The sequence below is a fragment of the Aptenodytes patagonicus genome, chromosome 1 (genome assembly GCF_965638725.1).
Source record: "Aptenodytes patagonicus chromosome 1, bAptPat1.pri.cur, whole genome shotgun sequence".
Lineage (NCBI taxonomy): Eukaryota > Metazoa > Chordata > Aves > Sphenisciformes > Spheniscidae > Aptenodytes > Aptenodytes patagonicus.
Window position 1 is genome coordinate 81,798,750 of NC_134949.1, and position 22,458 is coordinate 81,821,207.

Below are 22,458 nucleotides of genomic sequence, written 5' to 3' on the forward strand. Positions count from 1 at the left end.
AAAGGCTGCAGATAAATCAGTGCTCTTTGCCACTGCAGTCGTGTTCCTGGCTGTTTACCTGTGGGGCACGCAGTTTTTTCCAATATTTGGACCCCATTATTTTTTTTTTTCCTGGTATGTGTTTCTATTCTGCTACAATGTCGTAATCCTACCGACAAGGGGTTTGCCTTTCTTTTGTGGACTTGGGAGACAAGCAGGGACTCCCAGGGAGCAGAGACTGGGAACTCCTCATCTAAGGAGTCACCAGAGGGACATTCAGCAGGTTACCAGAAAGCAGGCCCCCATCGGCAGGGTGAGCCTGGGGCATCTTCAGGGAGCCCCCGGACATATTTTGCAGATCACTTTCTTAACCTACAATGACTCTCTTGTGTAAATCAACAAAACAAGCCAAGTGTCCCACACCTGACAGAGAAAGTGAAGAGAAGTTTGAAATGGCCCTTCCTTGCTGGTGGCTATGGAACTCAAAGACAGGAAAGCCTGGAGAAACGAAGATGAAATCCTGCAAATAAAGCAGATGAAGAGGCCCCACTTTGTCAGCTGAGCAGTTTTATCGTGGACTTGCAACTTCAAAAAAAATCTCAGCTCCTGCAGACATGAGAATGTCAGCTTTAATTTTCTGTAAGTGAATTGCTAGAACTTGCAGTTGCTGAGAGGAGCTGGAAAACAACTTCCAAGTGCTGAAAAACCTGGCAAACAAATAAAAATAACATGGCTAATATTTTATTTCAACCTTGTGGTTTTTAAACCAATCTCATTTGTATTCTTCTTTTTTTTGCCTGTGCACATCATTTTTTTGAACTCGGGTCTGGCGATACTGAGATTACTCAGGTGAGTGGTATGAGCAGAGGCCAGGGGCTACTACCTTGGGGCTGATGAAAGCAAGCAGACTGCTGTGGCCTGGGCTTGAGCACTGTATAATGGTTTTGTCCCCTCTCCAGTGTGCACAGAGTTCAGCATATGAGTTCACAAGAGCAACTGCAGCAAAGGTTTCAGTGGCCCATCAAAACTGTAGACCCCAAACCAGAGTGAGTCCGTGTGTGTAAAAGTACAGCACAGGGTAAAAGCTACATGTCTCCAAGGCCAAATCAGTTGACTCTTCTCTCAGCCGGTTAAACCCAGTTGTGTTGACCCCTGCCTTGTTGAGATAGCTTGTCACTGGTGCGGCCCCCCCAGAAGCAAAATTTGGAGAGGGTTGCTCTGCTTGCAGAGGAGACCTGGCCAGATGGATTGGTGTGAAGAGCCTCCAGCCCTCCAAAGATTCAGGCCCTGGATCTGGGCCCCTGGAAAAGTCAAAACCTTCAGCACCTGAGAGCACCCGCAGTGTCCTGCAATGCATCGAGGGGGCTGCCCTGCCTAGTGAGGGAAGATGGCTGTGGAAGGGGCTGCAGACAAGGAGGGCAGAGAGGAGGACACTGCATTGCTCTTATCTCCACCATACCTGCTGTGGCTATCCGAGGAAGTTGCTTAGAAAATCCCTGGCTGTGACTCTTGGCTCATCTAATCTTCCAAGCACACAAACAGGACAAACCCGAATGCTTTTGTCTTCTTTCCCCTGCTTGCTGAGATCTGAAATCCCTGCAGAAGTTTTTTTAAAGCCATTTCTTCACCGAGTCCTTTCTCTGCCGAGAAGGCAGCAAGAGGTGATCCTCCCCTCCCCTGGGAGCCACCAGCCCAGCTCTGCAGCCAGTGGGGTCGGGGTGCTGTGGGGTCAGGGTGCCGGTCTCCCCTGCATGTCCCGGGGGGACAGCCCCCCCACTAGCCCCGAGCTTGCCCCCAGCCCCGGACCTCGGGGGGCTGTGTCGCCACAGCCCAACCGGGGAAAATCAGAGCGGTGAGAGACTCCTGTCACAGGAATGAGTCAAAATTTAAGCAGCCGCCACCATTACCTAGGCCTCTCGGGCAAGCAACGGGATGGGGTGGGTTTTTTTGGGGGGTGGTGGGCAAAAATCCCGCCGGGCCCGGGCTTTGCGGAGGGAGACGGCGAGAGGGGAGCGCGGTACGTTCCCACCCCTCTCGCCTCCATCGCTCCCGCTCCCTGTCCCCCGCCTCCGGCACGGCACGGCACGGCACGGCACGGCACGGCACGGCACGGCACGGCACGGCACGGCACGGCACGGCACGGCGGCCCGGCCCGGCCCGGCCCAGCCCGGCCCGGCCGGGGCCACCTTTAGAGCCGGCGGCGGCGGCGAGGTAGGGCCGGGCCGACGGGGCGGCGCCCGCCGCCGTAACCAATGGCTCGGCCGGGCTGTTTAAATAGACTCGTCCTGTCAATCATTTTCTTCTTCGTCAGCCTCCCTTCAATCGCCATATTGGGCAACCGAGAAAAGGGCTCGTCTCCACTTGTTTTTTTCCGTCTCGCTTTTACTACGCGGCGGCGGTGCGAGCGGCGGGGGCATCACCATCACCGGCGGGGCAGCGCGGAGCCGGGGCCGCGGAGGGCAGCGCCGCTCCCCGCCTGCGCGCTCCCCCCGCGCACCGCTCCTCCACCCGCCCGGGGCTCCCCGGCGGCGGCGGCTCTCGGGGCTCATCCCCGGGCCGGCGCTTATGCAAGGGCGCCTCCTCGCCCCTTCTCCGCGGGCCGAGGGCGAGCGGAGCCGAGGCGGGGCCGGAGAGCGGGGCAGCGCGGAGAGGAGGCGCGGAGCGAAGCCGCCGAGCGCCGAGAAATAAAAGGCGGAGAGGAGGAGGCGGCGGCTGGCGGGGGGGGGAGAGCAGCGAGCAAAACAAGCGCCGCCAGAAGAAAGAGGGTGGGGGGAGATGTCAAACGTCCGTATTTCTAATGGGAGCCCTACCCTGGAGCGCATGGAAGCCAGGCAGTCGGAGTACCCGAAGCCGTCAGCTTGCAGGAACCTCTTCGGGCCGGTGAATCACGAAGAGTTAAACAGGGACTTGAAGAAGCACCGCCAGGAGATGGAGGAGGCATGCCAGAGGAAGTGGAATTTCGATTTCCAGAATCACAAGCCGCTGGAAGGCAGGTACGAGTGGCAAGCCGTGGAGAAGGGGAGCTCGCCCGACTTCTACTTCAGACCCCCCAGGCTACTGAAAGCTGTCTGCAAGTCCGCCGGCCGCCAGAGCTTGGATGTAAACGGGAATTGCCAAACCGTGGTTTTTGTCGGTTCTCAGGGAATCTCAGAGGACACTCACTGTGTAGATCAAAAGACTGATGTTTCTGAAAATCAGACGGACTTTGCAGAGCAGTGCACTGGGCAGAGGAAAAGACCTGCCACCGATGGTAACGTACCCTTGCGAAAGCGACAGCGCTTTTCTCCGCCTGCCCTGCTGGTGTCAGCGCCGGGGCTCTCGGCTCCCTCACCCGTGCCACGCGTGGCCTGACCGCGGTGGGCTGTGCCCCGCTGGGCACCGGCTCGGTATAACACCCCCCCCCCCCCCCCCCGCCTCCTTCCGCCTAAAAAAACCCAGGTGCTGTTTGCAGTCCCAGGGGGGTCCCGCGTTAAATGGGAGCCGGTAGATGAGGCAAGGAAAAGCCCTTAGACGCCGATCCGCCGATCATCCCCCCCGTCCCCTCGCCGCCCCTCTGCGGGGTCCCGGCCTCCTGCCCAGGTGGGAGGAGGTTCATAACGCCCAGGCGAAGCAAAAGACGGACGGGGGTTTTAGCCGAAAACAGAAAACTTGGATCTCTTACCTAGAGAGAAGCCCATGTCCCCTCCCCCTGCTCGCTTTCACGTAGCCGATAGCTGACATGGGGATCCGGGAATATTCCCCCCCGGCCCCATCTACACACCCTGGATGCCGAGCAAACATCTGGAAGGAAAATATTTTAATAACCACTCTCCCCCCCCCCCCCCCCCGTTTTTAATTTTCCCCTCTTAGATTCCTCTCCTCAAAATAAAAGAGCCAACACAACAGAAGAAGAGGTTTCAGAAGACTCCCCCAGTGCCAGTTCAGTGGAGCAAACACCCAAGAAATCAAGCCCAAGAAGACATCAAACGTAAACCGTTTAGGTAGGTTCCCTTTAGGGCCTGGCGTTAGGATGTAAATAAGGGAAAGAAAGGGTGACCGAGCGGGTATCCTACTTCTGTATGGGGGGCGGGGGGGGGGACACACACTTCGGGCCCCTCTGGGCTCCCTGCGGGGTCTTTTCTCCGAGGAAGGGTGGCTTTCCCCAAGCGCTCGGGGACGGGGGTGTGGTGGAGGGTGGGGGTGGGACGCGCAGGGCTTGGAAAGAACAAAACAAGGGCGAAGCGCAGCGCCGGGCTCCGCGGCGTCGCCCGGGCAGGGACTGGGGCTGGGGCGGCGGCGGGAGCCCCGGCCGCCGTGGGACCGACCCTGCCTTCCCTCCCTCCTTCGGGACCGGAGGCAGGGAGGGCCCTTTCCCGAGGGCCGTGCGGGTGGAGGGACGGAGTTTCAAACGCGGCTGGTGCATGATGTCAGATGACAAGGGATTTCGGGGGGCTTCCCGTGTCTTCCCCCTCCGACGCTTTTTCACCTACAATGTCGGCGTTGCCGTCGCACGTCGCGGCGACCTCCCACCCCTGGAGAAATAAGAAGCTGGGTCTAAGGGGAATCCGGGCACTTTCTTTAAAATCCGAGCTAGGCAAGGTTATGGTTTTTTGTTTTTCTGAGTTCCTCACCCCCCCGGTTGTTTTGGTTTGGTTTTAGACGCTGGCAAAGGGAAGAGAGCGGGTTAATGGGAGCTGGGTTGTGCTTTTTTTTTTTTAACCCACACCCCACACCCCCCCTTCTTGTTGTTGTTTTGTTTTAAGGCGAGGGCTGGGGCGGGGGGAGTTGGTAAATTGCGCCGGCGGTTTCGGAGCCGGGGTTAGGAGCGAGGTTTACAAACACGATTTGCGATTGTGCAGAAAGAGATTAAGCTGTAAAGCAGAAGTTGCAACAAATTAGTCCCGCTGGGGTGAGCCGTGGAGGAGCACGTCAGCATGCGTGGCTATGCAAATGCCGCTACTACCGCCCGCTTGTTTGGGTGGGGGGAGCCGCCGGGCGGGGGGGGGGGAGAGCGGGCCGAGCCCCGGGCCGCAGCGGAGGGATCCCGCCGCCCTCATTCTCCCCGCCGAGGGGTAAAAGGGGGCCGAGGGCCGGCAGGCAGGGGCGCCAGCGGCGCGTCCCCCCCCCCGGGCGTGCGGGGCGGCCCCGGCGGGGCGCTGGGCGGCGGCGGGCAGCGCAGGGGCCCCGCCCGGGCAGGGCCCGCCCGCCCCGGGGATGCGGTGTCGGTTTGAACCGGTTGCGCCGCGGATCGCGTTTCTTTTCGACGTTTTCTAATCGCCGCCTCCCTCCCCGTCTTCTCCCTCCCCCTCCCCCCCCCCTCCCGTTGCAGAGCGGAGGATGTGCGTGTCCTCGTTCATCGGGTGCGGCGGGGGGCGATGAAGCGAGGAAGATGTAAAGTTGTAGTGGAAACGACAATACATATCGCCGATCTCCGTGGGATGGAGGTCCTGTACAAGCACTGAAAAAACAACAGCAACAAAACAAAACAAAAAAAAAGAGCAAACAATAACACTAAAATTTTAGGCACTCTTAAAGACCTGCCTCTAAAAGCATTGGATGTAGCATTGTGCAATTAGGTGTTTCCTTATTTGCTTCATTGTACTACCTGTGTATATAGTTTTTACTTTATGTAGCACATAAACCTTGTTGGGAGGGGGGAGGGAGTGGAAGAGGGTGACCTATTGGAACTTGCTTTCACAATCTAGCAAGCAAAGAAATGTATGAAGAGAAGCAGTGTAGGTTTTTTATTACTTAAAGATGTATTGTCCCTTTAAGTGGGTCCGCCGTGTTTTTCTCCTTTTTTTTTTTTTTTTTTCCTTTTTATGTACCATCGTGGTAACCCTGCTCAGAGCAGATTATTAACAGGCCGCTGGTGAAATTTCTTCCTCCTGCATTAAGCTGAAGAGGTGGGAGCTGTGATGATTCCGTTATGTAGTAGCAAAAGTTCCCCCCTGCCCCCCGACCTCAAATCCATATAGCAAATTTGAATGCCTTTAAAAGTTGTGTAAAATCATCCTGTTGTTACATTGCCCGATTTCCTTTTTTTTTTTTTTTAACCTAATCTGGAGGGCTTTTGCTCTGAATCTCGAATATTGTTGTTTTCTGATCTGACCCACTTCCCAAAGTGTTTGTGTGTGAGAGAAAAGGGATACTACATCTTTAAACAGTATTTCTACATTGCCTGTGTACCTGTATGTAAAAATAAAAAAAAAAGTTTGAAGTGTACCTGTGTACATAACTCTGTAAAGACACTGAGAAATTATACTAACTTATTTATGTTAAAAGATTTTTTTTAATCTAGAAGACAATATTTTTCCCCATAAAGCCAAAGTGGCATGTTTTTGTGCATTTGTAAATGCTCTATTTGGTAGACTTTTTAGGGTTTTTTTTTTGTTTGGGGGTTTTTTTTTTGGTTTTTTTTTTTTTCCTTTTTCTGATAATATGGCTGTGCTTAAAGGATTGCAGACTGAGCCAATTTAATATTTTTTTTTGTAATGTGTGGGAAAAAAAAATCCAGATTGATACTGTTTCACATCAAGCAATCAATAAAGAAAACTGCCATATATAAGATACATGTTCTTCATTAGTGTGTGTTTCAACCTCCCTCAGCTTGGCACAGGAGGAAATAAGGCTCCTTCAAGAAATACAGCAAGTTTCCTTTGGGTATCTCTTCCTGTGTCTCCAGTGCAGGTGAAAGTAAGGAATGCAGCTCGCTCTCTTCACCCTTAGTGCCATGCTATCATTTCTCCTCTGTGATTATTGGGAATGATGTGCCCTCTTAACGCAAAAGAGTGGAATTTCCTCTGTCACAATTTTTTTTTTTTTTCTTTTGGAGAAAAATACGTAGCTCGAGGTACTTCTGGCACTTGGTCGTTTGACTCGTGAGGCTTAAAACCCGAGCCCAAATTAGCACCTTCCTGGGCCGGACCGCTGCCAGTTCTAGACCAGAGAGCCACCAAACCTCCGGGTTTGCCCCCACCCCCCCCCCCCCCGGACTGCTCGGGGAAGGTGCCGGTAATCTTCCCCCCATCCGACACCTTTGCATGGAAACCCGGTGTATCTTCTCCCACGACAGCGTTTATTGCTAACAAAGATGGCGCCTCGCACACCCCCGTCCCAGCAGATGCTGGTGCAGGCACCGGCGCGGCAGCCCCGGCAGCGCCCCCCCTCCCCGGCCCGGCTGCTCCGTCCGGCCCCGCCACCGGCGTCCCGGGAGGGACCGCACCGTCGCGTTATCCCCCCACCCCACCCCGCCCCGCGGAGCAGCGCGGTGGGCAGCAGCCGGACGGGGATGCGCGGGGGGCCGGTCACCGCCGGAGTGAGGGGATGGCACCGGTGGGGGGGGGGGGGAGGGCGCGGATCCCCGTGCTGCGGAGAGACGGGGGGGAGGGCGGGGGGCTGCCCGGCCCCGCAGCCTCTCCGTCGCCGCGCCCCGGGGCCGCTGCCGCTGCCCTCGGCCGGCAAGGTGCGGGCGTCCCCCCCCCGGAGCCGCTGCCCTCCGCCCCCTCACCCGGGGCGATGCGGAGGAGAGGCGTTTTCATCCCTAGGGCTGACGAGAAATAAATAAATACGTAAATGAATAAAACGGGGGCGGAGGGGGGGGACACACAACTCTGTGCGAGTCTCACCCAGCGCTCGCCCGGGTCCTCCCCCCCCACCTCCCCGGTGCAACGCGATCCTGTTGTTTATCCCGACCGCGCCTGGGTTCGCCCTCCCTCTGAAACCTCCCCGAAAACACGGGTTTGTGCTGGCCTTGCTCTGGGGAGAGACGGGGAAAGGGGAGCGACCCACCCGCCCCGCCGCCCCGCCTCAATCTCGGCCCCCCGACTCGGGCAGATGGCACCCCGGGCTTGTCCCGGGGCCGAGGAGAGGGAACGGGCACGGCCAGCGTTTGCAATGGACTTTTCCTCCTCCGGCTGCAAAGGATCGCTGAGCACCGTGCCCTCCGCCCTCCCCCAGTACGCTCCGGTATCCCGCCCCCCCCTCCCCCAGTTTGACTCCAGGCCGCCCCATGGGGGGAGGTGGGGGGGTGCGGGAGGTGTGTGCAATTCAGGCCGGTAAACGTGGAAAACCCTCGCGAAAATTAAAAAAAAAAAAGAAAAGTTGGGTTTGTTCCCCCCCCCAGCACGAACAAAGTGATCATGATGGAAAATAAACAGCGGCGCCTCCCCGAGCCGGCCTATCCCCGCGGCCGGCGCAAGCGAAACCTCCCCTTGTGCAGCCGCCGCCGGGCGGGGGGACGTGGGAAGGGAGCGGGGGAAGCCGGCCGGGGAGAGGGGGGCCGTCCGGGGCAAGGTCAGTGCCGGCGCTGGAGCCCCCGGGCCGGGAGATGAGGGGTGAGGGCGGCGGCCGGGGTACAGCCCGCTCGCTCCATCATGCAGAGTTTGGATTTGCCCTCTGAGCGCCCCCCCCCCCCCCGCCCCGCCCCGCGGCTGCAAAATCAACCACGTTATTATTTTCAATATATATTCTTTTTTGTCGCTACCGATGGGGCTTTTCACCTCGCTCTGCAGGCGAGGGCCGTCCCAGCCGCCGGCCGCTTTCACCTGGGGCCGCACCCGCCCCGATCGCGCCACCCCCGGGGAGCGGCGCCGGCCGCCCGCCTCCCCCCCCCCCAGCTCCCCGCCTCCTCCCTCGGGTGATCCCCGGGGGGATACGCGGAGCCGGCAGCAGAGACGGGGGAGAAACACCCCCCCGCCGCCCCTCCCCGGGGCGGGGGGGGGGGGGGCACGCTCAAACCCGCCCCGCGCTCCCTTCCCCGGGGCGGTGCGTTATCCACCCCCCCGCCCGGGGTCCGGGCTTGTTGTTGCGGCGGGGCCTGGCGTCGGCGGAGCCCAGCGACCCTCCGCGGGAGGAAGCGGCCCGCAGCGCCGCGGCCGTGGGGGAGATTTAAGGTGGCGCTGGGCGCGGGGCTGCGCCGGGCCGCGCCTCCGGCCTGCGCGGCGGGATGAATTTTTTAAATTTTACCCCCCACCCCCCCCGCCGTCGCAGCGTTTCCTCCTCGGGCGGCTGGAGGCAACCTTGCCTCGCTGCTTCCCTCCGCCTGGCGCCGCTCCCCGCGCCCGGCGGGGACGGGGAAGAAGGGGGGGGGGGGGGGGGGGCCGGCCGGCCGCACTGCGTGCGCGGCGAACGGCTTGTGTGGGTTGGGCCCCGCCCCGCCCCGCCCCGGCGCTGCACGGCGGGGCCCGCCCCGACTGATGCAATAGGCGCGGCCGCCCCGGCTGCTCCGCGGGGCGCGCGGGCGGCCGCGGGAGCGCGCGCGGTGCCTCCCTCCGGTCACACGTACACGCAGCTGTGCGCACGCTTGCGCGCGCGCACCCTCCCCACCCCCCACCCCCCCCCGCCAGCGGGCGCGCGGACGTGCGCGCTCACGCGCAGGGGTGGACGCGCTGTCCCGCCGCGCGGACGTGCGCAGGCACGCGCGCACCGCCGGGCGCGCACAGGCGCTGGCACGCGCGCCCCTCCGCACGCGTGCACTTACCCAGGCGTGTGTGCGCCCGCATGGCTGCACGCCCGCCCGCCCGCACGCAGGCACCCCGCGCACACCCGCGTGCACGGCGGTGAGGAGCAGGCAGGGGAGCGCGTCCCTCCCACTCGTGGGGGGCCGTGGGGCTGGGCGGGGGCACGCCCCCACCCCACCGCGGGGCACGACCCCAGGGGGCGTCCAACGCGGTGAGACGGGGACCGCGGCACAGGGGTCTTCGGCCCCAGCGTCCCCGTGCGCCGCGCTGGAAGCAGGATGGGGGACGGCTTGTAGCCCTCGGCTGGGGGACCCCGGCCCGCCCGTGGGGGAAGGACGCCTCCGGGGCAGGGGCAGAGGCCGGGGACGCGTCCTGGGCCGCGCGGGCCTGGCGGGCTGGTGTCCGCCCGGGCGCGGAGGCGGCTGCAGGGCCCCGCCGGCAGTGGGTGCCGGGGGTGGGGGGCAGGCGGGCAAACCCGCAGGTGTTCCCCTTGCGGACCCCGCCTCGCTGCCTCGCTAATGTTGAAGTTCCACATTTATTTCCTCCTGCTCAATTTCACGTCGGGAGCTCGGCTTCCCCCCTGGGCGCGCGCCAGGCGGGGGGATGGGGTGGGTGGGGGGGCACGGCCATCCGCCGCTGCAGGCCCGCTGCGCCCCCCGGGGAAGGGGACACCCCCCCCCCCGGGGAAGCGGGAGGTGGGACGTAGGGGGCACATGCCAGGCTGTGCCGCAGCCCGCGAGGCCTGCCGCAGAAAGGGTTTGCTTTCCCTTACGTAAGGCTGCGTGTTCCCGTGCCAGAGGAGAAGGATATGACCGGTTCCTCAGCAGGAATATTTTGGACGTGGATCTGACCATTTTTCACTGGAGACGTTTGGCTGGAAGAGAAAGCACTAACAATGTGTCCTCAAAGTCGATACTGACACCCGCCGCTTTTCAGATCTAGAACTAGCCTACTGTTCCTCAAATGGGGAAATTAACTGGAAAACGAAGTTTTCCGACATCCGTACCCACCTGTACATCTGAGTGGCTTCAGCTGGAAAAACCTGGAGAAACACTGAATTTCATCATTTGCAAAAGAAGGCATTCCACTTCAGAAATGTCAAAATGTTTTGTTTCAGCATCTTGTTACGGTATTTTGATATTTTCAACTTTTTGTTTTAAAATGACTTTGGGGTTTTTTGCATTTAAAAAGTAATCTACTATTTTGTTGTTTGTTACTTTTTTTTTTTTAAATACTCGCCAACAGAAAATGTTCACAGTGTGATGGCTTTGACAAAATGTCTGATCTGCAGTAAAATAGATTATATCATACGAATTGTTTTGCCCCGTCCCCAAATGAGATCTTTTCTGCTTTGATTTTACTGGAAAAACCTTGAAGACTCTCTGTTCTTTTTTAATATTGAGCTTTCCCCCCACCTCTGATGTTTTGTTTACTTACTGAGCTGAAAAAAAAAGGCATTTTTCACACCGGGCGGGTAGTATCTGCCCTTGTGGTTTGCCGTGTTTCACCCAGGCTCGGCCACCTCCTCCGTCCAGGGAGCCTGTGTGCCTTTCCTCTCCCCGCCTGCTCTCTGCCTTGCCCACATCAGTCATTGCAAGACTCAAAATTAGGCAAAAAATAGAGGAAAACGTGTTTTTCTTAAGGTTTTTTTTTCATTTTTCTTTTTCATTAAAAAAAAAGAAATTCTTAATTGACTTAAAAGGCAAGCAAATATATATTTTTCCTATAATATAAAATTAATAATGATAACATAAATATAAAAATACTACGATAATATATAATGATAATATAAAAAGTGCAGCCGCCTAAAAATAAGCCAGCATCAGACTATCCACTCTTCGTCTGCTTCTGCCTGAAGAAAACAGGCAGTTTTGGTAACAGTTTTGGTTAAACTGACGGCAGCTACAAAAATCCCCCCAAAGAAGGTTACTAGCCGTGCAAAACAAGCACTAACAAATGACAGGTGACGGAGCCCTGCTCGCTGCGGAGCTTCGCCCCCGCTCCCCTCTCATCGCCCTCTCCCTGCTCCTCGGCTGCGGTGGCACAGGGGCAGCAGCCCAGGCATGGCGAGGTGCCTGGGCGTCCCCCGGCACTCCCGGGGAGATGAAAGCAAGAGGAAAAGGTCTCGGTCCGGCAACGTGGACAAAAAATATTGCTGAGGTGAAAACAAAGCTGGGAGCTGACCTGCTCCCGGGTCTCCCGTTGCAGGGTGCTCTGTGATAGACGGGGACCTTTGTCACTTGTTACAGGGTCAACTTCCAGCCCCAAGCTGCCACTGCAGCATGTGAACCGCATCCCGGCCTCAGAGGGTTTATAGCCTGCAGCTCCCTGCGTGGGAGCAGCAGTGTGGAAGCGTGATAGATTCAAAGGAATGGGCGGGTGGAGAGGACCAGGGTGAAATAGAGCGATGTTGCCCGGCAGCCGGCACGCTTCCCAAAGTGGCTTTCCTTTTGCAGGGCGCCTTCAGCTTCTCTAGGCCTAATCCGCAGTCAAGATGTGGTCTAACTGAACTTGCCTTCTTTCTCAAGGAGCAGACACATGTTCACGTAAGTCTGTCTCCAACTGAGATACACTCAAGCTAAACAGATACAGCTGGTTTGCCTTTTTATTTGCCCCCCCCCGCCCAACCCAGGGGTGCAGCTGTCCATCAGTGGAGTGCGGTTGCCCTGTGCATTGCCACTGGAGAGGGGACAGCTCCGCCTCCTGCCTCTTCCCCGCTGCTCCTGCACTCTGCTGTCACTGGGGAGCGGGGTTTGGGGTAACCCCTCTGGACTCCCCCCGTTCCCCACCTGGGCCTGGCTGCGTGCAGCCTCCCCGCCTTAATAAACCTTGCTAATCCACAGGTTCTCCGCAAGCAAAGGCCACAAGCAGTTTGTTTGCTGTTGAGGTGCTATACCCACGGGGGTCACCTCCCCGGTCTCCGGGGGGAGTTCTCTGGCTCTGGGTTTTGGAGAAGGGAGCGCTGCAGCTGCAGCTAACACATTACGTGGCGGGCTGCCGCAGCCGGTGACACCAGTACTGGTGCCGCTGCAGCAGAAGATGCCAGTTCGTGGCCCAGCTAAGCCAAGCTGACCTGAGCGGGTGCTCGTGGCAGGCTGCGCTGGCAGGGGGGTGCCCCGCCGCCTCTCGGCAGCTTGGCACCTGCCAGCCGGCTCTGGGTGGAAGCGCGGCACAACACACCTTGTGGTTTAGCATTCCCTATCCACAAGACAGGCTGTGCCAGTTCAGGCTTTTATACCTGGCCATCCTACTGCGCCTGCAGCTGTTTGGAGGAGCCAGCAGGCAGGAACATTAGTTTCATTCCAATTTTATCCTTGGCCACACATCTGAGACTTCAAGCAAGGATTCCAGTCGTGGGCAGACACCCCATTTTGTGTGCTTCAGACGCTACTCCCACAAAGACCAAGCAGTCCTTTACATGGAGGCCAAAAAAACAACCGTTGCCTGATAAAGCCTTGCTGTCATGGCTGGCTCTACCCAGACTGAAACCAAGGACCTACAAGTGCAGAAAGGGCTCCGTATCATCCTTACTACTTAGGCAGGCTGGAAGAGCTCTGCAAGCAGACGGCTGTGCCCCAGTAAGCACAGTCACAGCTGTGGTCCTCACTTTCCTTGGGGAGAGAAGCTGGAAGTCTGGGACTGACCATACCGTAAATTTTTCCTGCCAGATGCGAAGCCTGGAGTCGATGCCGTAAGCTTGGTAACCTGGTAGACCACAAACTAACTTCTTTTTTTCCTGGAGCAAAGTGATAAATTGTTCCCATCCGAGCCGCCGGCTTCCTGCTGTATTTATTTTATTCTAGTTAGGGACCAGGGATCAGAAGGGAAGGCACATGCGCACGCAGACAAATACAGATAGATATTTATTTATTTTTATTAGTGGATTAGTGGAAGAGAGACCTCTACTGGCTCAGCTCGAAGAGCTGCTGACGTGCCTCGGCTGCACGGCCGGCCACAGCCGAGGTCTGCTGCCGGTGGGATTTCTCGCTCGCCTTCACTTCACCTACTTTGGAAATTTCCTCCTGGGTCACAGGCATTTGCCAAGGGAAGCTGAGAAACAACCTTTCATGTTTTCCCTTCTTTTAAAAAAATCCAGCACGTAGGGAGTCACTCAGTTGCTAACAAATGAATTTGTGACAGTGCTCAATGTAGTAAGTAAAGTAGCTTATTTCCTTTAGGAGGGGATGAACCTTGGGCACTGAAGCATTGCAGAGAATTAGAGGCTTATCAGTACTGGAGGACGAGGCAGCAGGGTGTTTTCATCCACACTGTTGATTTCAGTTGCCTTTTATTCTCTTTCTGTTCTTTCTCCCAGCTGGTTGTGCAGTACTGCAATGAGGATGGCTTCAGAAACCATCTCTCTTGGGTCGGTGCTGTTTAGCATCTTGCCTCTGCTGTCAGGTAGTTGGATAGATGTTGACTCTTACCTGGGCCATATCTGGGGTCAATAATCAGTGGATGCTTATCTTCCTGGCTTGGGGAGAAGTTAATATATAGATTTTTTTTCTAGCAAAGCTATCTTTATCTGAGCGCAATTAATGCAAAAGAGGTCTTGGTGTTTGCAAACAGGTGGAGCTGGGTGAGCCATGGTTGTTCATGGAGTGTAAGGCCTTTAAGTCCTGAGTTGCCAGTCTGGCTGAAAGCGATGGAGGCAGTAGTTTCACAGCTGAGTCTGTACTGCTCCAGCGCTGGCGTGGGCATCCCCTTCCTTCCTCACCCAGCCCACTCATTCCTGCCCCTGGCATTGCTGGTGAAGTTACATGAGGAACTGCATCAGCGAATGGATCAGGCAGAGATTTCCCACCTGCCCTTCTTTGTTGTTGTTTTTTTTTTCCAGTTGGATCCATTTCATAGAATTATAGAATCATAGAATAGTTTGGGTTGGAAGGGACCTCTAAAGGTCATCTAGTCCAACCCCCCTGCCGTGGGCAGGGACATCTTCGACTAAATCAGGTTGCTCAGAGCCCTGTCCAGCCTGACCTTGAATGTTTCCAGGGATGGGGCATCTACCACCTCTCTGGGCAACCTGTGCCAGTGTTTCACCACCCTCAGCGTAAAAAATTTCTTCCTTCTATCTAGTCTAAATCTACCCCCCTTTAGTTTAAAGCCATTCCCCCTTGTCCTGTCGCAACAGGCCCTGCTAAAAAGTTTGCCACTATCTTTTTTATAAGCCCCCTTTAAGTACTGATAGGCTGCAATAAGGTCCCCCCAAAGCCTTCTCTTCTCCAGGCTGAACAACCCCAACTCTCTCAGCCTTTCTTCACAGGAGAGGTGTTCCATCCCCCTGATCATTTTCGTGGCCCTTCTCTGGACCCGCTCCAACAGGTCTGTGTCTTTCTTATGCTGAGGGCTCCAGAGCTGGGCGCAGTACTCCAGGTGGGGTCTCACCAGAGCAGAGTAGAGGGGCAGAATCACCTCCCGTGACCTGCTGGCCACACTTCTGTTGATGCAGCCCAGGATACGATTGGCCTTCTGGTCTAGTTCATCACACGGCTGCACTAACAACCCGACCAGCACAGTGGGTGGGAATGAGCAAGCTGACAGCACTACCATGAAATCGCAGCCTGCGAGCTGGTAGTGTCTTCCTTGTGCTTTGCAGTAAAGCAGAAACTAAAGCCTTGTGTGGGACAGCTGCTGTCCGTCCTACAGTGATGAGGCTTGCTAGAAGGTGCTGGGCAATCTCTGGTACTGCAGCCCAGGGCTCTGCCTTCCAGCTTTCATCTCACATCTCCAGCCATCGAAATCTGCTCCACAAATGACCTGAGAGCTGCTTAGCTAGGGAACTAGAGGTTAGTGCCGATGGCCTGAAGTTTCTGGATTGTCTGCCAGGGGATCTCCATCATGGAGGTATTATAGAGAGATCTGCTGAGTCACATTTCTTCATTTTTTGTAGGAAAGTAACCTGGCACGCTGGATGCAAAGGCAGAGAAAGGTGCAACAGTGGCTTGTGGAGCTGCAGGCCCTGCGTTCTTCATTGCCATCCCTGTGAAATTCTAACCTGCAGTGAGAAGCTCCTGTGATTGCTCCTGTCCCATGGCCAGGTCCATGCCTTGCTTGCATACCCCACGGATCGCTGTCAGTCTGTCTCCAGCTGTTGCCCTGGTCTGTGCTCTGTGCAATGGTGTAGGATCATGGTAAAGGGGAGAGCGCACCGCAGCCAGGCAGCCTTTTAGAGGCCCCTGAGCTGATGGGACCTGTGAGAAGGTACAAGCTCTAACTGTCACCTGGTGGACAGCCCTTCCCCCTGCATTTCTTGGACAGCTTGGTGTAGTAGGTGCTCTCACGGTACCTTTCCCGACAGATCTCTGTAGCAAAAGCACTTGCTTTCTTTCAAAAGACAGTGGAAGAAGAAGTTGCTCCGCGGCCACCTTTTATGCCCTTTCCTTCCATCCTCCTTGTCTGTTCCCCTTTTACCAGTCACTGAGTGGTGAGAGCACCCACTATTTTGCAGACATCAATTACCTCTTCTGTCTGGGGGGACCACAGTTTCTTTTCTCTCTGGAGAGTGTTCTGGGTACTGGATTCTTGGCTTGCCTGGGTCCTGCTGTCCTTGTGAGCAGCTCCATCCTCCAAAAAAGAGCGAAAGATTCACTGTGTGTTGTCCAGAAGTCTTTTGGGCAGGAGCTGGAACATGGGGCTCCTTGTTCTGAGATGAGTGTCCCAGATGCTAAGTACAGAAGCTGTTGGTTTTTTTCTTTCTTTCCTTTCATCCTTCCTCTCTCTTTCCAGATCTTTGAGGTCCCAGTGGAAACAGAAGCTTGACAGACCTGATCAGTTCAGGTCCTAGGAGGTGGAAGGCTCCAAGCCCAGCTAACCTCACAGTAGCAAGTTAAAGCCTCTGCTATGCTCATTTAAAATCTAACCTAAAAGCATGCCCCTGCTTTCTAGAGCTTGCTGCACATCACTCCCTCCTGATGCCATTTACTGCCCTGTTTAATCTGCATTTGTATTGCCTCATTTATTTGAAATAGCTCTCGTGCCACCACATCATGTCTTACCTGTCACTCTCACCTTAAAGTGTGGCTCTGGTCTGAAAACGACAATACTGATGGTATTTTACTTAGCTAATCTGTTCAGCACAAATAAGAAAGGGGGTCTCTGGGTTCTTTTCTTGGGCAGCAATGGAGCAGTTTGCATGTCCCTCATTCATACCCCGTGGTTAGCGAGGGTGTTGCAGAGGGCTTTGCTGGCTGACCAGGTCATATGGGTGGTTTAATGGGATTTAAGGAATCACTGCTACTTCTGCCTTGTGTTTCTGATCTGAATGGCTTGGAATAGGAGAGCTGCATCAAGCTCATGGCTTTTGTCTTTATGTTCCAGGTGCTTGGTGGCTTGAACATCTCCTATCTATAAAAAATCTGAATTCCAGTCTGAGGATCATAGTCAACCCCCCTGCTTTTCAGATAGAATCATAGAATCACAGAATGGTTTGGGTTGGAAAGGACCTTTAAAGGTCATCTAGTCCAACCCCCCTGCCGTGGGCAGGGACATCTTCAACTAGATCAGGTTGCTCAGAGCCCTGTCCAACCTGACCTTGAATGTTTCCAGGGATGGGGCATTGGATGGGGCATCCACCACCTCTCTGGGCAACCTGTTTCAGTGTTTCACCACCCTCAGCGTAAAAATTTTCAGATCCAGAGGAACTTGTAAGCTTGTCTGTCCAGGAGACAGAGGGTTTCTCAAGGGCCGGTCCAAGGCCAAATGGCAGAAATTCCTCCAAGGAGAATCACAGACTTACTTCCTTCTGCTCTCCATTTAAGGTATGCTTCGTAGTGCTGATTTCTCTAGCAAACATTCAGAAGCACCTTAAAAATAAAACACCAAAGTGAAACAAGCCACTGAACACACGGACCTTTCCCTGGGCAAGAGGATGAGAGCGAGCAAGCAAACCACATGTGACAGATGTTAGGCATGTTGCTGAATGCAATTCTGGAAGCTGCTCAGATGCTGTGGTCAGGTGGGTGGTGTTACAAACCTATATGGGCTAGAAAAGAGAAACATTTTTCTAGTAAATGAAACATATCTGGTAGAAAAAGCACTGAGGGGTAATAAACATGCAGCAGAGAACTGCCGATTGGGGAAATGCTTTTTGAGGTGAAGCTGTGGTGTCGTGGTGCAAGTGCCTCATCACTTCAGAGTTAAGAAGGACAAGATGTGCTCGTGGCAGCTCTACTGAGTCGGGAAACAGGCACGTGAAAGACACAACTGCTCTACTTCAGAGTACAAACTGGGTACTACTACCACAACCACCTGCTTTTAACTGAACAGCCAGATACAGATACACCTGACTCAACAGCCAGAGTGGGGTTTTTTCCCCAGTCCCTGGATGTCCTGCATGGGCTTTGCGTGGAGCCCCGAATGAGTGTTGTGACTTTGAGTAACAGTGCTTTGTGCTTGCCTTTCAGTTTGTCTCTTCATCTGCTAAACAGTTCGGTGCACTGAATTCCTGTTTCTGTAGACTCTGTGCCTTTTTTAAAAAAAAAGGTGAATCAACATTTTGTAACTGTGGAGAAATTATGGAGGATAAAACTGGTACACAAATTAGTATTTTGTCTGATGAGATGAAAAACTGTGATGTTCTGGAAATCCCTTGGCTGTTAGGCCTTCCCTGGTACAATCTCAGTGCTGAGGATGCTGTGATGGTCTCTGGGAAAGCTCTGTAAACCAAAAATGGTCTCTGTTCCCCTTGGCCTATTGAGAGCCTGATCAGAGTGCCTTGAACTGAGTCTGTGAACCTCTGTGGCAATGAGGCTCTTCGTTAGGGCATTTATTTGCAGAACACAGGTCCTAAGTAACCATACAGGAATGCAGTCGCTGGTTTAGGTACACTGTAAGAAAGGGTAGGAGAGTACAGGGAGAGAGATGGTGGGACCATATGAATTTGAAGTCTTTGATTAAATGCATTTTTGTTTTTTGGACAGTGAACAAAACCAGGGCAGGGAAGTTACAAAAAACATATAAAATGTAATTTTTTTTTTCTTGTTTTTAATTGTTTTTGAAGTCTGATAAATGTAAATTTTTCTCATATATGACAAACCCTTTTTCAGTCATGTAAGACAGCACATGGGATGGTGGAGTTTTTCCAGGCTGCCAGAGTGTCTCTCTGTCTGGAGATAGATACTTTATTGTCACATATGACCTTTCAGTAATACATGATAGTAACCCAGGGTGGCAATCTCAAAAGACCAAAAGAAACTGAGGACACCTGAATTATGCTGAAGAATCTGAACATCGTTTTCTGCTTTTTTACACCAGCCACAAAGAATTACAACATTTCTTGGGTCAGATGATGGGCAAAAAAACAGTTTTCACTTTTTCATTAGTACCCCACCAGAGGCTGGATGCCTGTAATTTTACAGGGATGCTCAGAATTGACAGATGGCCATTGGCATTTTCTGTGGGATCATAGTGGAGGTAGATAACACTCCATTTTTAATCTACACTGAAATGGATTAGAAATGACAAATGGGCTTTTCCAAAGAAAGTGTAAAGGTTTTCCTTCTGTAAGAAAATTCACAAACAACCTGCCCCCCCCGCCCCCCTCAAATTTGGGTTGCTTATCTCTGCAATCCGGGCCAGGGCCCCTCTGAAGACTTGCAGGAGCTCTGGCCAAGGCTGGGGAGGCCACTGATTCTCCACTTCACTGCAATTTGTTGCGTCTTTGAAGAGCAGCTGTTGCCTTTGAAGTGAACTTTTCTGGGCAAATGAGTATCAACGGATAGGGTGAGATTTTGGCTGCAGACAGGCAGCAGCAAATTCCCTTCACAGAGGGGACTCTGCTGGCAGAAGGCTTGCAAGACGGAGGTTCAGCTGCTCCACCAGCCACTTCTCACTGAAAATACACAACAAGTGGGGATGAAGCAGAGGCATAACAGAGCTGCTCTGTGTTAACCTCTTCCTGGCCTGAAGTCCTTGGGAAGGGTCAACCTTGCTGCCCTGCCTGGCACCAACCCCTCAATCTTTTTGCTACCTCTCTGGGCTGATCTGGAGCTCAGGTAAAGGCAGAGTTTCAAGTCCAGGCTAATCTGCCTCCAGCATAGGATGGGGTGGTGTGTTGCGTAGGTTTTGTCTGTGTTAAAGCGAGCTTATTAGGCAGGGCTGAGTCATTCCAGAGAAGCACCGAGTCCTGAAAATGCTCAGACGTCTTTGTATTACCCTTCTACAACCTTTTGTTCCTAGTCTTTTTTTTTCCTCATCCAGTAAGTCTTTTTATTCTCTACCATATGTCCTTATTTCCTCTACCTGCAACTGACCTCTGAATCCAAAATCACTCTTGCTGGCGGTTTGTGCTAACATTCAGAGCTATTCCCTGTCATTCCTGAGGATCTAGCATGTGTCCCTCCTGCACCTGAGTGTCTGCCTCTGCCTGGGAGGGAGGTGGCACCATCACTGCGGGTAAATCTACTAGAGACTGGGAGCCAGAGCCAGACTTGTCATGTTAGGTGCCTAAATCCCAAATGTCTGTCCTTAAAACTCTGGGTCATCTGTCACCCATATCCGAAGGTGCCTCAAGTTCATCAGTATCTACTTTACATGTGATGGTGCTGAGGTGTCAAGGTCTGCCCAGAAGTACTGAGCACGGCTGACTTGCTCCATGAGATCGTCCTGTAGGCATCCCTCTGTGTCACTCCTGGGAGATGCTGGACCAGGTAGACACGCTGTCTGCCTCGAGCTATTGGAGACTTGTAGGGTGCTGCCACTGCTGGCCTCCTCCTGAAAGAGAGCATGCAGGGCTGGCTGCCTGCCTGCAAGGAGATGTCTTTCTACAGGCCTAAATGCTGAAGCAGGCAGGGTGACAGGCATACCTTTCTCATGAGGATTTCTCTTTTGCCCGGGTCAGGCAGCTTCATCCTCCCTGTATTTGGGCTTTCCAGCTGCCATTGTAGGCATGTAATTCCCCTTATGAATTAACGTGAGAGTCTAGGTACCTGGTTCAGACATTGCAAATACTACTAGGGGGGCAAAGAATGAGAATTCAGAGTCTCGGGCAGGGAAAATGTCACTCTATTATTTAGTTTGGTAGGATCATAAATTACTGAAAAAATGGCTCTATAATAGAAACTTTCAGGCAGGTTTGTGTATGGATGTATATGGCTGTATATCGTACACTTTGCTGTGTATGACATCCCTTTGGAAAGTGAAACCTGGAAACTGCCGGGTGGCTTTACTGATTTTTGGGTTTGCTTTGTACAGGGTGATTGCTAAAACAGACTTGTTTGTGGATGTCAGGTGGTTCACACTACTGTGCTTTTATGCAGCGTTTCACAAGCACTGGACTAACAGAGAAACAAAGCAGTCTTCATGACCACTCAAATTTGTCTTGACTAAGCACACCATTGCTGAATAAAGTATATACGTATTGTTTTCAGACAGCCGTAATCCCTCTGCAGACTTTAGGGTAATTTAATCTCTTGACATGACTGTGCAACTCCTGTTATTTTTAGGCACATACATTAAGAGAAGAAAAGGTCCATTTAATCTGAAAACATATTAGCAAGTTTTCCTGCTTTCACAAATCTGAACCAGGTACCACAGGGAATAAACTGAAAGTCGTTAACATATGATTGCTATTTGATGGCCGGAATGAAGCAGTTTCATACCCAGTCCTTACTGTCAGATACTGCAAAGCCAATTGCTACTCTTGAAGATCGTATCAGCAAAGATTAAAAACTCATTGCAAATTGTGTAAAATCATACCCAGATTCTTTGCTGATACAGCTATCTGCAATCTGTATGTGCAGCGGACCACTGGGCATGTGGTTGAGCTGTTGGGGATGAGGCAAAGGCCTGAAGTACTCTCACGTTGATGATGAAGGTGGTGTGTTAGTGCCCTCCCTGATGATGGCCGAGGATGCTGAACTCGGCTGGCTTCCATCCCTGCTGTTGCAGCCCAGAGGACTTCCTGCTCTCCTGCTCTCTGCCTCCTCCCCCTCCTCCCCCTCCTCCTCCTCCTCCTCCTCCTCCTCCTCCTCCTCCTCCTCCTCCTCCTCCTTCTCCTCCTCCTCCTCCTCCTCTTCCTCCTCCTTCTCCTCCTCCCAGCCTCCCGACTCAGGACAAGTGACAATGGAGCCTGTCAGGCTACAGGATGAAACTGGTGGCTGTGAACATGGCCCAGATGCTGGAGCTCAGGCTCTAAGTCTCCTCTTTGGTACAGCAGGGAGCTCCTGTATCGCTCACCATGGTCCCTGTGCAAAGCTGTTTCCCTCTGCACCTCTAAAGGGGAGATGGGGTTACTAAAATCAAAGCAGTTTCCTGAAGGAGGTGAGGATTTAGTTTCCTTCTGAATATTCCTAGCAGCGTTATCCAACAGGCATTGGGACATGATGAAAACCAAGAAGGATGTTCAGGCCCTTCTGAATATTCCTAGCAGCATTATCCAACAGGCATTGGGACATGTGATGAAAACCAAGAATGATGTTGTTCGGGCCTCCACAGACTCTTCCAGGCCTAGCTTGCGTGGGAAGGTGAGGTTATGTGTGGCAGGCTTTGCTCATGACTGTCCTCTTTGAGAATGAATGGGGAAAAGCAAAGGACAAAGTGAGAAAAAACCTTAAACTGCTGCATTTCATGGGGTGGACTGTTGCAGCTAGCAGGAGATTGTTGATTGTTTGTTGAAAAGCCTCGCTAGCTGTGTTTGCTTTGGATACCACAAGTCACTGGGTCATGACGGGGACTGTGAGTCATGCTCCTCCTCGCAATGGAAAACACGGATTCATCACCGTGGTGCTGCGTTCCTTGCTTAGGCACACGGCAGGGCAGGCTGCCCCTTGGGAAAACAGGAAGGTGGCACAAGGCGGGAAGCGTGGAGGCCTTCCCCTCCAAAGAGTGTAGGAAAGTGTTTCTGAAGTGTGTTTTGCTCTTCAGGCATCCATCCTTGGTTCTGGGGAGAGCTTTGCTGGAGCCTTGACAAAGTGGCACGCTGGAGTTCTTGACTTCTCGTGTGCTTGTGTTGCTGTGGATACAGGGCTCTATTTTTGTGCCTCTTGCCTAAGTTTTGCCTGCATCTTGCAGTACCTTAAATGCATTTTTAGGATTTGGG

At 53.9% G+C, this 22,458-nt stretch overlaps 1 protein-coding gene across 1 annotated transcript; it reads left to right on the forward strand.

Moving 5' to 3' along the window:
* The first annotated feature begins 2,305 nt into the window (after positions 1-2,305).
* CDKN1B (cyclin dependent kinase inhibitor 1B) lies at positions 2,306-6,526 on the forward strand. Its single transcript, XM_076344943.1, has 3 exons — positions 2,306-3,229; positions 3,829-3,959; positions 5,288-6,526. Exons 1-2 carry the CDS (start codon positions 2,755-2,757, stop codon positions 3,948-3,950), a joined length of 597 nt encoding a protein of 198 aa, XP_076201058.1. The 5' UTR covers positions 2,306-2,754; the 3' UTR covers positions 3,951-3,959; positions 5,288-6,526.
* Positions 6,527-22,458: the final 15,932 nt, after the last annotated feature.

Coding starts and splice junctions, on each gene's coding strand:
- CDKN1B (XM_076344943.1), top strand. CDS start 2,755: ATGTCAAACGTCCGTATTTCTAATGGGAGCCCTACCCTGGAGCGCATG. Junction 3,230..3,828: donor GAAAAGACCTGCCACCGATG/GTAACGTACCCT, acceptor TTCCCCTCTTAG/ATTCCTCTCCTCAAAATAAA.